The 15,287-nt window shown below is 41.6% G+C and overlaps 2 protein-coding genes across 7 annotated transcripts in view; one reads left to right on the top strand and one right to left on the bottom strand.

The window, feature by feature from the left end:
- Positions 1–15,287, bottom strand: part of RALYL (RALY RNA binding protein like) — a 656,676-nt gene that overhangs the window by 21,669 nt on the left and 619,720 nt on the right. For all 5 annotated transcript variants that reach the window (XM_050941248.1, XM_050941247.1, XM_050941250.1 and 2 more), the window contains one exon: positions 13,356–13,534. In XM_050941248.1, the coding sequence (XP_050797205.1) occupies positions 13,356–13,534 (179 nt within the window). The remainder of the gene's footprint in view (positions 1–13,355; positions 13,535–15,287) is intronic.
- Positions 1–15,287, top strand: part of RBIS (ribosomal biogenesis factor) — a 366,698-nt gene that overhangs the window by 277,233 nt on the left and 74,178 nt on the right. The gene's annotated exons all lie outside the window — the stretch shown is intronic.

The following is a 15,287-nucleotide window of genomic DNA, read 5'->3' as shown; positions in this document are numbered from 1 at the left end:
CGATTTATGTAAAATCGGAATAAATCCTGCAGTGTAGACGTACCCTCAGTGCTGGCAGAAACTTCTACTGAAACTGCAGAGCAATAGCATGGTCCCCTGACACCGCTTCTCCATGTCAGGACTGGAGATACTTTTGTTATACCAATCCCCCTCTACATGAGGATGGGGAAGAACGTCCACAGATAGGCAGCAGAAAAATTCAAAAACATCTTTGGGTCTGATCCAATGCCTAATGAAGTCAACTGAAATACTTACAATGATGTAAATCACGAATAACTCCACTGAAATCAAAGAAGTTACATCAGTGTGAACATAGTGAGTACAGAATTGGGTCTATTTAAAATCATTTTTCCCTAATATTAGCAAATTATTTAAAGTTTCTGTAATCTTCCTGACTTAAAGTTACAAACTCAGAACCTATTTTTCATGAGCACACAAATCTAGTTTGGAATCTGTAGGATTTTTGCAGTTAAAAAGTGTTCACTGCCTAGTTCTGTACAACACTTAGAATTTGCTTCTGCTCTCGTTAGTTGCACACCGGTGTATTTCCACTGACTCCTATGAAGTTACTCCTGATTTATATCAGGAGATGAATCAGCAAAATCAGGCCAGTAATATCAGACATTAAAGTCATGTTAAATCAGAAATGTATTTTGCCTATTCAGTCTGGTATTTTGTGTGTGCATCCAAGAAAAATATTTGCCCTGACCTGACAGTTGGTCTATGCTATGAAAGAGACAAGATGGGTGAGGTAATACCTTTTACTGGATCAACTTCTGTTGGTGAGACAGACAAGCTTTAAAGAAGTTGGTCCAATAAAAGATATTACCTCACCCATCTTGTCCCTCTTATATCCTGGGACCAACATGACTACAACTATACTGCATGCAATAGTTAGACTCATAGACTTTAAGGTCAGAAGGGACCATTATGATCATCCAGTCTGACCTCCTGCACAAGGCCACAGAATCTCACCCACACACTCCTGTAACAAACCCCTAACCTATACCTGAGTTATTGAAGTCCTCAAATTGTGGTTTGAAGACCTCAAGGTGCAGAGAATCCTCCAGCAAGTGACTCGTGCCCCATGCTGCAGAGGAAGGCGAAAAACATCCAGGGCCTCTGCCAATCTGACCTGGAGGAAAATTCCTTCCGACCCCAAATATTGTGATCAGTTAAATCCTGAGCACGTGGGCAAGACTCATCAGCCAGCACCCAGGAAAGAATTCTGTATAGTAACTCAGATCCCACCCCATCTAACATCCCATCACAGACCACTCGGCATACTTACCTGCTGATAATCAAAGATCAACTGCCAAATTAATTGCCAAAATTAAGCTATCCCATCATACCATCCCTTCCATAGACTTATCAAGCTTAGTCTTGAAGCCAGATATGTCTTTTGCCCCCACTACTCCCCTTGGAAGGCTGTTCCAGAACTTCACAGTTGGCCTATGTCATGAGACTATTATATGTCTGAATCAATCTGCCACAGTAACAATTGTGGGTGTAAGAGTAAGATTTTTTAAAAATCATGTTTTTGGTAGTTTTAAAAATGGGCAATTAAATATTTTCATCTCTTGAAACCATTTGTTATTTTTTAAAAGCTTAAGGTAAAAATAAAGACCTGTTAAAAAGCCAAAACAAAGTGTTTCAAGAAACTTACTCGGCAATTATGAATCTGCTGGTGACTACCTGGCAAACTAACAAACAGCATAAGAAGATAACTGAGCTATCCTTCTCAATCACAATCCACTGAAGAGCCAAAAAAGAACTAGGCACAAGCTATTTAGCCAACTGAGCACAGCACAGCAGTAGTCAGAAATGCTTTTACTTATCAAATAGATTATCAAACTATCATCCATGCTAATGTTTCAAAAAAGGCTCATCGCTAAAACACTGTCAGGCTACAGTTCCTGTTAACATTTGTATACAAGAGTTTTCCCCAAAGCAGGATTTATTTATTGACAGTATAGCTAGTAATTAAGAGTATTTATTTTGGATTGCCATAGCATGGTGTTGGGTTTGGGCAGTTTATTCATACTTTTCAGAAATGGTATAAATACTAGTAGGTTGTACCAAGTTTTTATTACTCTTCTCTGGAAAAAAGTAATTCAACCTTAACTGTAAATGTCTTTTCTCAGAAATGGTGTGTGCGATTTAACCACCGCAGAACACACATGACTTCTGTGACTTCAATGGGACTTGTATACTGGGCCCTATTCTCCATTGCAAGATATCTCCTGATTCTGTTACACATGGGTGGGCTCTTGACTGGAAGCCACTAGTGATGATTATAGCTGTTAGCCCTACTGGGCGTTACAAGACACATCCAGCAATTTCATTCAGAGGAACATACTTCAAAAAGAGATTAGACGCTAAAGGGTCTAATTTTTTTCCTCATTGAATTTCTGGCATTAATTTTATAAACTTAGGGCCTGATGCTACAGTGGTGTAAATCAGCATATCTCCAATGACTTCAACAGATTACACCACTTGATTGCTCAGAATCTGGCCCACCTAGGTTTAAAACAGGAGTAACTTTAGTGTTGTCAAAAGAAGTATAAGTGAATGGAGAATCAGGTTCTGAGAATTCAGACTAGCTCATACCTAATGATCTCTTTGCAGACCATGCTATAATGTAAATGATTGTTGAAAATTCAGGAGGGCCAGGATTGTTAGTATAGTATTTCTGAGAAAAGAAATTAAAAGGCAAGGACAATTTTTTCCGTCTTGTTGAAGGGTATGCCTGTTAGTTCCACTGGTGAAGACTTAACATTTTTTCCTCCAACCCAGAAAAAATTAGTTTTATGACATCTTGGGGGTTCCTCCTGACACAGTTTGTAATTATCCAGAATATACTACTTGGTAAAGGTGTGTTTTTCATATGTGCATACTGGAAGCAAGTATACACGTGCACAGTTTTGCATGTGCACCAGTGAAGACTATGAACTGAAAATAATATGCATCACACATTGAATCAGAAGCACAGTTGGGAATAGAATCAAACAGAACCCTGACTAGAACTGAGTGAATAATTGATTTATGTTTGGTGGCTCAACTGAAAAATCCCCAGATATTTATTTCAGGCTGATCCAGAATAGAATTCTCCAGTTTTTCTCACTGAAAGGAAAACAAAAACAACCCCAAATTGGTCTGGATTGAACTAAATGCATCTTTCACCCAGGAATTTTTTTTTTTGGTTTTGCTTCATTTTTGTGTTTACCATTAAAACAATAAATCTAGCTAAATTTCTAAGTAAATCCTTGTTTTTAAATAAGAAGTTGAACAGTTTTGTTTAGAAAATTTTGAAACACAATATTTTGACTTTTCAAAATAATTTAAAAAAAAATTTCCTGGTCAAAACTATTTGAGTTTGACCCAAATTTGTGGTTAATTTTGGTCAATGCAAAATCATGTTTCAGCTAATATATTGTTCATCTGAAAAGTTTTGCCCACTTCTATTCCTGACTCCCAGCTCCCTGCTTGAATCAATCACTAGATCTGAACAATAGAATAGCCCACACTCATATACTCAACCTTTTAAGTCTCTAGAAGCCTGTAGTTTAGGGTGATCAGATAGCAAGTGTAAAAAAATCGGGACACTTGTTTTTCGAGGTAGGGGAAGGGAATAATTGCCTATACAAGACAAAGCCTTTAATATTGGGACCTTTGGTCACCCTAAGCCCAGGACTCCCTAACACAGCTCAGCTGACTTAAGTCCCACTAACCCTGTGCTTAAACTGCGGTGCAGATTCACCCAAAGTGGCCATTGACTCTCCCGCCTGCTTTATAACCACCCCACCCCTGCTGCGGGAGATAGTTGGTGGGGGGGGGGGAAGGAAAAGGGAAACTGCATTACATAGAGGCACCACCTGCCCCTGCTCTCTGTCGCAGCCACCTCTGTGCCCTCCCTGCCTCTGGCCGCTGCAGGCTGCAAGCCCTGGCCAAACACCCTTGTTGGGTCACAGCTGCTGGCAGGCAGAGGCCCGGGCAGGGTGCATGGGGGCAGTGTGGTGGGGGCCGAGGAGCTATTTATCCTGCCGGTGTGCGCAGTTCCTGACACTGAATGGAGCCCACACACCGCAGGGAGCTGTGTGTGTGGTGAGTGGGGAGCAGAGCTACACAGTCTGTGGGGCGGGGCAGTGCCAGGGCCCCCTCTAGCCGCCCGGAGACAGGCGGGTGGTGGCTCCCTTAGTGATGCTGTGCCGTCACTCTGGAGTGGCTTCTCGCCCAGCTCGCAGCCATGCTGGCTCGCTGTGCTTCCCGGGATGGCAGGATCCCAGGACGGCGCTCTCTGGCACTTTGCGCTGCGCACAGGGCCCTGACCCTAAGAGCCAGAAGGGTGGCAAGGTGGGGAGTTCCAGCGGTGCATACCTGGGGCGGCTCCCAGGAAGCATCCGGCAGGCTCCTCTGGCTCCTGGGGGGGGTGGAGGGCTCTCTGCCCGCAGCTGGCACCTGCAAGTCCTACCTCCACAGCTCTGATTGGGCAGGAGGGAGCTGGTGCAGCACACAGGGACCCCGTCTGCCTCTGTGCCTAGGGGTTGCCAGCACTGCAGGCTCCTGCCGGCAGGCGGGCGCATGGCTGGGAGCCGCCCCAGGAAGTGCCGCCATGCCAGCCCCAGCACTTTGGTGGTGATGGTGAGTGGTCCCTGATATCAGGACAAAGGGTGTCCCAACAGATGTGCAGTCGAGACATGGGACAAATGTGTTAAAATCAGGACTGTCCCGATAATATCAGGATGTCTGGTCAACCTACTGTAGTTTAGCCATATAAGTTATGCCTATTGTTTTAAAAAATTGATGTCGTGGAAGAGTTTTGTTGTTGAATACTAAATAGTAGAGCAGGTAAAGAGGGGTAAAAATGTGAAAGATGATGGGCAAGTTCTGCCTGTTTAGTATTTTTTCAAATGTGCAATTTTAGCTATCCAGAAAAATAACTGAATTGATAATGGATTTAATAGATGTGAAGTGAGTGGTGGAAATTTTGTTGTACAAATTCCTAAAGCTATAGTGGATTTAGATGTTAAAAAAAATCATGTTACAATCAGTGAGTAACGTGCTTAAAACCCTGCACTATGCTTAGGAAGTCTACCTCTGAGTAATTGTTGGAAAAATACAGAATGGCAAGGCCTTTCCAATGACTCATTTATACAACAATGTGAACAATAAACGAGTCTATTGTGATACTGCATATATTAAATATAAAAAAGGGCATGTCAGAAAGTTTCTTGCAATTTCTGATTTCATGACATGCTTTTATTACTTTTTCCATTTTTTCAGTCACAGGTTATTAGATTCACTGCAGCTTTAGAAGGTACAACACATTAGTATCTGTCAGGTATGCTTCTGCTAATGACTTTATTAGCTTGCTCAAATATAAATATCATGCACTGATATTCATCAAGTGAACACAACCTTTTACCTATTCATTTGTCTTAGGAATGAAGAACTCCATGTTTTCAGTGCTATTGAGAAAAACACTGAAGTCCAAAGTGTTCAGTACACCAGGGAAATTGTTCAACAGTGTTTCTGTTGACATTAAAACATTCAGACTCATCAAAACAAGATTTTGGCCCAGCATCACTTCAGCAGATACAATAGTTGAATCTTCTTCTGTGGAAACTAGTACAATGGGAAAATGTGCAATGTATAAAACACATTGCAAGCTACTAATCTTGGATAGCCAAATACAGTTAACTCTATTGATTAGAGTGGAATCACTCTGGCTCATTTTGATGCAACTCAGAGCAGAATTTAACTCAATCTTTAAAGCAAATCTGGTATTAGAAATCCAATTTAGATGACTGAAATGTGAAATACATTAGATAAAATTCATCATGCTTTGCTTGAGATATGTAAATACAGGACTTGGCTACAGCAGTACTTGCTTGTGTAAGATGCGTTTGGTTCAGTAGAATGATTCTTTTATTTCTTTTCAGTACAGTTTATTTTACTACCTAAATATAAGAACATAAAAACTTCCATACTGGGTCAGACCAAAGGTCCATCTAGCTCAGATCCTGTCTTCTGACAGTGGCCAATGCCAGGTGCCCCGGAGGGAATGAACAGAACAGGTAATCATCAAGTGAACCATCACCAGTTTCTCATTCCAGCTGATCCATCAGCTGATCCATCCCAGCTTCTGGCAAATGGAGGCTAGGGACACCATCTCTGCCCATCCTTGCTAATAGCCATTAATGGGCCTGTCCTCCATAAACTTATCTAGTTCGTTTTTTTTAACCTTGTTATAGTCTTGGCCTTCACAACATCATCTGGCAAGGAGTTCCACAGGTTGACTGTGTGTGGAAAAATACTTCCTTTTGTTCGTTTTAAACCTGCTGCCTATTAATTTCATGTAGTGACCCCTAGTTCTTGTGTTATGAGAAGGAGTAAATAACACTTCCTTATTTACTTTCTCCACACCAGTCATGATTTTATAGACCTCCATCATAGCCACCCTTAGTCGTCTCTTTTCCAAGCTGAAAAGTCCCAGTCTTATTAATATCTCCTCATATGGCAGCCATTCCATACCCCTAATCATTTTCGTTGCCCTTTTCTGAACCTTTTCCAATTCCAATATATCTTTTTTTGAGATGAGGCAACCATATCTTCACGCATCATTCAAGATGTGGGTTTACCATGGATTTATACAGAGGCAATATATTTTCTGTCTCATTAATGATCTGGAGGATGGCATGGACTAGACTCTCAGCAAGTTTGCAGATGACACTAAACTGGGAGGAGTGGTAGATACACTGGAGGGTAGGGATAGGATACAGAGGGACCTAGACAAATTAGAGGATTTGGCCAAAAGAAACCTGATGAGATTCAGAAAGGACAAGTACAGAGTCCTGCACTTAGGACAGAAGAAATCCCAAGCACTGCTACAGACTAGGGACCGAATAGCTAGGAAGCAGTTCTGCAGAAAAGGACCTAGGGGTTACAGTGGAAGAGAAGCTGAATATGAGTCGACAGTGTGTCCTTGTTGCCAAGAAGGCTAACAGCATTTTGAGCTGTATAGGTAGGGGCAGGGCCAGCAGATCGAGGGATGTGATCATTCCCCTCTATTCAACATTGGTGAAGCCTCATCTGGAGTACTGCGTCCAGTTTTGGACTCCACACTACAAGAAGGATGTGGAAAAATTGGAAAAAGAGTCCAGCGGAGGGCAACAAAAATGATTAGGGGGCTGGAGCACATGACTTACGAAGAGAGGCTGAGGGAACTGGGATTGTATAGTCAGCAGAAGAGGAGAATGGGGAGGGATTTGATAGCTGCTTTCAACTACCTGAAAGGGGGTTCCAAAGAGGATGGATCTAGACTCTTGTCTGTGGTGGCAGATGACAGAACAAGGAGTAATGGTCTCAAGTTGCAGTGGGGGAGGTTTAGGTTGGATATTAGGAAAAACTTTTTCATTAGGAGGGTAGTGAAACACTGGAATGGGTACCTAGGGAGGTGGTGGAATCTCCTTCCTTAGGAGGTTTCTAAGGTCAGGCTTGACAAAGCTCTGGCTGGGATGATTTAATTGGGCATTGGTCCTGCTTTGAGCAGGGGGTTGGACTAGATAACCTTCTGAGGTTCCCTCCAACCCTGATATTCTATAATTATCTATCCCTTTCTTAATGATTCCCAACATTCTGTTCTGTTTTGACTCTCTGCACATTGAGTGGATGTTTTCAGAGAACTATCCACAATGACTCCAAGATTTCTTTTGTGAACGCTAACAGCTAATTTAGACATTTTATATGTATAGTTAGGATTATGTTTTTCAATGTGCATTATTTTGCATTTGTTGAATATTGCCATTCTTGAAAAAATGCAAGCAAATTTAAATCTTCTTGTTCCATGCAGATTTGCTATTTTACCAAAAGTAATTCCTTGTTACTTACTAGTAGTGACAAAAAGTATCACAATGGGCCTGATCCAAAGTTAACTGCAGTCATTCTGATCAGGCTCTATAATGCTAGGAAATGTTTGGAATATGTACTTTTTGAAACAGAATTTGTATTTGTAGATAATAATTTGTCAGAAAGCTGAAATTCAGTGGTCAAAATGTGGTCTTGTCTGTATAGTTCAAGATACGTGGTGTGTTCTAATGTTCTGTGATGAAGGCAGAGAAGATGTATTGATATCATCAAATTATATGGCAGAGATTTAATTTTTGCATGATAAAACTGATTGCAGCAAGAAAACTAACCCTAAGCTCTGTATGTTTCAGTTACTGGTGTCTTTTGTCTGACACATTCTCCATCTAAAGACAGTAAAAGCAAGAAAAACGTCAAGAAAATAGACTAGGCTGGATACATACAATACAGAGGGCTATAAAATGGACAATAGAGAGAAATTACATATCTCTGAGGCAAATGTAACAGAAATGTACTTAATAGCTAGGGAATAAATTCTGATCTCAGCTGCACCAGTGTACATGGGGAATAATGGCATTGAATCTATGCTGGGGTCGGCACCCTTTGGCATGTGGTTAATCTGATTGCGGACCACGAGACATTTTGCTGACATTGACCGCCCACAGGCTTGGCCCCACACAGCTCCCTGTGGCTGCGGTTTGTTGTTCCCAGCCAATGGGAGCTACGAGAAGCGGTGCGGGCTGCAGACATGTGCTAGCCGCTGTGCCTGTGGATGGTCAATGTAAAGAAAATGTCTCATGGCCTGCTAGCGGATTACCCTGATGGGCACTGTGCTGAAGGTTTCCAACCCTTGATCTATGCAGTTACAAAGTGTAAAATCAGTGTGAGATCAGAATCAGGCCCAAAACATTTTCTCTATTTCTTATAGTTCTATAATTCAATAAAAATACATCTCAAAGAAATCACACTAAAGGTCTGACTCACAACTGCACTACTCACATCTTATGCCGATATAATTCCACTTATGTCCATGGATTCATACCAGCATGAAGCAATGGTTATACCATTCTGGAAATTCTGAGGACATACTAGGCTAGACACTGATCTCAGTTATACCAATGTAAATCTGTAGTACTTTAAGTCAGTGGAGTTACTGTAGATCTACACTAGTATAATTGAGATCAAAATCTGGTCTAGTGACTGCATAACTACTGAACCATCATTGTATTATTAGTAACTACTATTAGTTTATGATTATTATTAATGGCATCCAACTTGATGGAGCTATTCTCCTCTGACAATGTAATATAGATGGGTTTAAATGCTTTGCTGATTTGGGGCCTAAATCTGTGTAAAAAAAATGCACTGTCTTCACCCCATTTTAGCTGGGAAGGTGTTTGATCAGATCTGCAGGGCTAAGTCCTGGCAGGGGGAGGGAAGCTCTCATGCCCAGACATGCTGGAGCCAAGTTTCTCCTTGTGCCTCCAAGCGCATGTGCAAGTGTGCTGGGGAAGAGGCTTCTTTGCCTTCCATTGGCCAGCCAGGGAAAGAATAGGGGGATGATTGGCTCTCCTGGGCCCTTCCTCAATCAAAAACCTCCATAGGCAGCCAGGGTCCATCTTGTCACCATTGCTGCCCTGCTCGCCATCCCTATAGTTGAGATATAATAAACTGTTTTCATAATGCTGCAGGCCTGATTGCCTGTTTTGAGGATCAGGAAGGAATTTTCACTTATTGGGCCAAATTGCAGAGGTCCAGAGAGGTGGGAGCCCTGTAATCCTGCATTGGACCCAGCTGGTATGTGTCTGGTATCTGAGAGAAGTGGGCAGATAGTGTTTCTCCTTATGTTCAGTTAATAAAGTTGTAGCATGCATCCTGAAACTGGGCATCCAAAGTTGACACTGAAGGTAGGACAAGAAGTAATGGGTTTAAGGCTCAGCAAGGGAGATTTAGGTTATATATTAGTGTAGACGTGTGGAGTCACCCCCCTCGGTGCCTCCTGCTGGTGACTTCAGGGAATTAGCTTGGTCCCAAGCCCAGAGTGCCCTCTGCAGGCCGGTGATTCACCTGTCCGCTACTGGCCCCCATGTCCCTCCTTGGACCCCGGTGCCGCTTTAACTGGGTCTCCCCTCCCCTCCCAGGGGAACCCTCACCCCACTATCCCCACTTTGCCTCAGTTGTGGCTACTGCCAGTCTCTGTTTAGCCCCCGTGCCCTGAGGCAGACTGCAGTGTATCAGCCAATCATCACAGGCAACAAGGGGTTTGGACTGGCTGCCTTTACCCACCCTCCGGCTGCCCCTCTGCAAGCCCAGTACCTAGGAGGCCTAGAACCAGCTCTGCAGCCTGGGGAGTTGCTGGCCTAAGGCTTCCCAGCTCCTAAGGCCTTTCCCCAGCCCTGCCTTCCTCTAGATCGGCACGGGTGAGTTTCCAAGCAGCCAGGCCTGTCTCCCTCCCCAGTCAGAGAGAGACTGCCTGCCCTTGGCTTCTCTGGTCTTCTTATTAGGCCCTGTGGCTCAGTTTGGGGCATGGCCCCAGCTGCAGCCACTTCCCCAATCAGCCCAGCCTAAAGGCTGCTTTCTCCAGCCCCAGCCCCTTCCCAGGGCTGTTTTTAACCCCTTCAGGGCAGGAGCAGAGGTCCACCCTGCTACAATTAGGCAAAAGTTTCTAACTGTAAGGGTAGTTATGCTCTGGAATAGATTTACAAGGGAGGTTGTGGAATCCTCATCATTGGAGGTTTTTAAGACCAGGGTGGACAAACACCTGTCAAGGATGATCTAGGTATACTTGGTTCTGCCCCAGCATGGGGAGATGGACTTGCAGATCTCATGAAGTCCCTTCCAGCTTTACATTTCTGTGATTCTATAATCTAAACTTAATCTGCATTGATTTTGCTTGCTAACATTTCTTTTCAAAATGTGTGTATTATAAATAAATTAGACTAGGATAAATCATCAATTATTTGATTCTTCTTATTCTCTCTCCACAAGGAAATAACTTAGTCCCTGAATTCAAATCTTCTTGATTGCTTGGAAGTCATAACATTAACACTGCACCTTTACAAATATTTTTGTATATGATCTGTTATTCTGATATGTGTAGCAGTAGAAAAGATATTTTCCCCATCTTGATTCTAAATCCCTATTTTTAGGAGATTATAAATTTCAGAAAATTTGCCCAACAGATTGAAATTTGTAATGCTTGTTTCTAGCCGCAGGATACATTTTTGTGTGTGGAAAGTTTGATGAAATCATGTTTGTGAAACTTCTTTTCTTATATTAAAAATTGGTTAGATGGGCTTTTGCTTGACTATCTCACAAACAGCTTCATTTTAAAATTAGAAACTTGCTGTGCAGCTACTGTTCTTTGAGTTATAATGCCTTTAAGTTCTAAGAAACTTGGATAACAAATAACAATGGTTAAGTTTTCTTGTTTTGTAATAAGCTGATCTGTCTTGTTTTCACAAAGTAGAACTTGTGTGTCAAGAAGTAGGTTCTTCTACTTCAGAAAAAATAGTTTCTGAATAGGAATAGGACAAATCTTACTAAAAAGCAGTTTATTCAGTCACCCTGCTCTTAAGGGGATCACTGTCTTTCACTTGAGCAGCAGTCAACTGATACGTGAGTCAATTTGAGTCTGAGAGCTAGAGGATGGGTGTGCAAATGAACAAGAAGCAACTTGAATTAGCAAGCCCCACATAACTAAGTTATTCCAGGAAAAAAAAGATAAGGAACAAATACATAGACAAACACACTGAAGATCCACATTTGCAAGATACAAACTGAATTTTCAGACTTCATAAGACTTGACCATAATATTTATATATCTCATCTTCTATTAAATTTATGTCAATTTCTGAAGGCATCTTAACAAAATTAAATATATCATAGAATAGGTGAAATTCATAATGTATGGTACATAATGAACTGCCCATACCATATCATTATAACTCTTGCCCAAGGAGCTGAATATCTGAATGAGAACTGCTGAAGAAAGATATAGAGGTCAATTAAACCAAAACAGCCACCCTAAGAATTACCCATTGCTTAGGTATGTTCTCCAGCAATTTTTCATAGCAATTCCTTCTCCCTCACTTCTTTCTAATTGCATGGCTCTTTCACTTCCTCACATAACTAAAGTCAGTAGTGCTTTAAGTTACCACTGGATAGGAACAAATGAAGAAAAACAACATGCTGCCAATACGACGGCAAAGAGCACCAGTAGAGGAATCTACTATATCAGTCACCTGAATCCTCAGATCTAATGGTGAATTTAAGGACACTCATTTATCATTGGTGGAGAAGCAGTAAATAAAGAAAACTAATAGCTTTCATAACTTGAAGTTTCACTGTTCTTGCAAACAGAGTGGTCTCACTGACTGCAACACAGTCGTCAGTTTTCCAGCATTCTCCCAGGAAGTTCTAAAATTACTTCTAAATACATAAAATGAACACAGTTGTGCACTGTTTTTACAGTATGAATACGAGATGAACTAAACCATGGAAGTAATGTCTTTAGTGGGCTTTTCATGGTCTCTCTGCCTTACATTTTTACTATTACACATTACACAATTACACTATACTAAGCAATCTGCTTGCCTTGTGGAGCTGGTTGAATTGCTTTGTATTTGTATATTGCATAGGGGAAATAGAGAGGTAAAGTTACCAAATGCAAAGGTATCCATTGAGAATTACAGTGTATCCAGTGGTAAAATATAACTTAGAACTTGTATAGCAGCTTTAAATCCATTGATCTCACAACACTTTATAAAAGAGAACAAGTATCATTATTCCCATATAACAGGGGAAAACAGAGGCCCAGAAAGGGGAAGAGTCTTGCTCCAAATAATGTGATTAATAAGCAGGCATGAAAATACAAGGATTTCATAACCACAGCAAATATTGGCTCTGGTTTCCAAGGTGTACAACACTCAGCTATTCAGGCCATGCCTACATTAGGGAATCTGAAACCTGATTTAATCAATACAGTGATTAAAACACCAGAAACCACCACTCTTGTCTATACAAGGGCTCTCACTGGCATTAAAACCAATTCCTTTGAACATGTATTAGCACTAGAGCTGGTCAGCAATTTTCCAATAGTTTTCATCAGAAAATTCAGTTTATTCATAACCAAAAAGTTTTGCAGAAATGTTTTGGTTTTGATTAACTTTTGCCAGGCTTGCTTGGTGGGCTGCAGGGGAGCCTGGGTTTCCCAGGTCTGCAGCTCTGGTGCAGCCCTGCCATGCAGAGCTGGGAGCCTGGAAAGACATGGTTGGAAACAGGGCTCTCAGGGCTTCTAGGTTCCTCACTCTGCAGTGAGGGTCTTCCCAGGCTCCTGGGGATTCAGGGGAAGCCTGGGGAGTCCCTTAGAGGTAGAGAAGCATCAAAGTGTCAACATTTTTGTTAATCTTAACCCTAAAAATTATTATTGGACTTCCATGGTTATTTATAATAACTGTGTACATAGCCATGGCATGTTAATTTCTTACCAGCTCATTGCTGCAATCCTCATCAAAATCCTCCTCTATTCCATCAGTCATCTCTTCTCCATCCCCATCTGCATCTGGCCCTACTTCAATAGGCTCTTCTGTAGAGTTATCTGCATTCTCTGATATGCATTCCTCTTGGATCAACTCAGCATTATCTTCCATTTGCTTCTTTTGAGCTTCTGTAAGGAAAGCATACCCTGTAGAGATTCAGTAACCTTTTCTGTTGCTCGGAATGAACAATGCTCTCAGGCAGACTTCATACCTCCATTCTTCAGATGGAGCTAGGTTTATGAAATATGGTATGTTAATATCTACCAGGAAAATATTATCAAATTCCCTGACTCTGAAAGTTACAGAATAAATAATCTGCAACACCAGTACACTCGGCCAATCAAAGTGAAGGGACCAAATACAGTTACTGGTGCAAAAATAGTTTTGTCCCGGTCGTGCAATTCTCTGGACTCTGCTATGTTGTGGGAACCAAGTTTGCATAATCATTGTGCAGTTATGTATCAATGTAAATCCCTGTGCTCTCACTGGATGATAGACGATAATGGCCAATAAGTGTGCAGGGATTTGCATAATCATGGTGTGATTATTTTTCAATAAGTATACAGTTAATAAATCTTACTAGTCACACTGGTCCCATTACTAAGGGCTGGAGTAGTAGTTGCAGCACCTCCTCATTCTCTCTGTTTGCACCGTGTGCTAGGACAACTGGATCCATTTATGGCCCCTACCTTTGGCTCAGACTCATTGCTGCTTTCCATTCCTGCCAAAGTGGGGTCAACCTAAAGACCATTTTCAAGGCACTCGGCTCATGGAAGCTCCCTTGCCTGGTGCACCCTGTTCAGCTCTAGCGTGGGACTTAAGTGATGCAGATGGCCTTGCATTTGTCCTCCATACCTTGAAGAATTTCACCCAGGCAGCAGAAGTCCACAGCAGGGATGGGAGAGGACTAACAGACTGACTAATAGAGTAGTTGGAGGAGCAGCAGAGCAGGGGACTTGGAGGGACCACAGACTCACTCCTATTCACTTAAGAGTGGTAGCCGTGTTAGTCTATATCAGCAAAAAGAACAGGAGTACTTCTGGCACCTTAGAGACTAACACATTTATTTGGGCATAAGTTTTTGTGGGCTAAAACCCACTGCATTGGATGTATGCAGTGGAAAATACAGTAGGAAGATGTGTGTGTATATATACACAGGGAACATGAAAAAATGGTTGTTGCCATACCAACTCTAACGACACTAGTCAATTAAGGTAGGCTATTATCAGCAGGAGAGAGAAATTTTCCCCTACTGTTACTCACACCTTCTTGTCAACTGTTTGAAATGGGCCATCCTGATTATCACTATAAAAGTTTTTTTCTCTCCTGCTGATATGGCAACCCCCATTTTTTCATGTTCTCTGTGTATATATATATCTCCCTACTGTATTTTCCACTGCATGCATCCGATGAAGTGGGTTTTAGCCCATGAAAGCTTATGCCTCAAGTACTCCTGTTCTTTTTGCTATTCATTTTAGGAGCTTATGATGGAAACCTTTATGCACCCAAAATGACAGCAGGTTAGGGGACTATTTGCCTGTAGCTGGGATAGCAATGTCATTACAGTCTGAAAGTGACAATTCCTATCAGGAATGGAACTTACAAAACAAAAGAGATGGTTCTTTCTTTTCTAAACTGACTGTTTTATATTACCAGAAAGCTCATCTCATATCTTCTAACACAGTGAGTGAATCTGAAATTGGCTGTGAAGTTGTATATCTTTCAGCTTTATGAATACATTATGGTTTCTACTTTAAATTATTACATGCCATAGCTAGTACTCAAAACTCCTGACACTTATGTATCTCATAATCTTAAGCAAAGACAACACTATGTGTATCTACACATTTGTTTTCATCTCTTCAGTCCTGTTAGCCTTTG

Source organism: Gopherus flavomarginatus, chromosome 2 (genome assembly GCF_025201925.1).
Source record: "Gopherus flavomarginatus isolate rGopFla2 chromosome 2, rGopFla2.mat.asm, whole genome shotgun sequence".
In the NCBI taxonomy this organism is placed as follows: domain Eukaryota; kingdom Metazoa; phylum Chordata; order Testudines; family Testudinidae; genus Gopherus; species Gopherus flavomarginatus.
The sequence above is the reverse complement of the archived record's forward strand: the minus strand, read 5'-3'. Positions and strand labels throughout refer to the sequence as shown.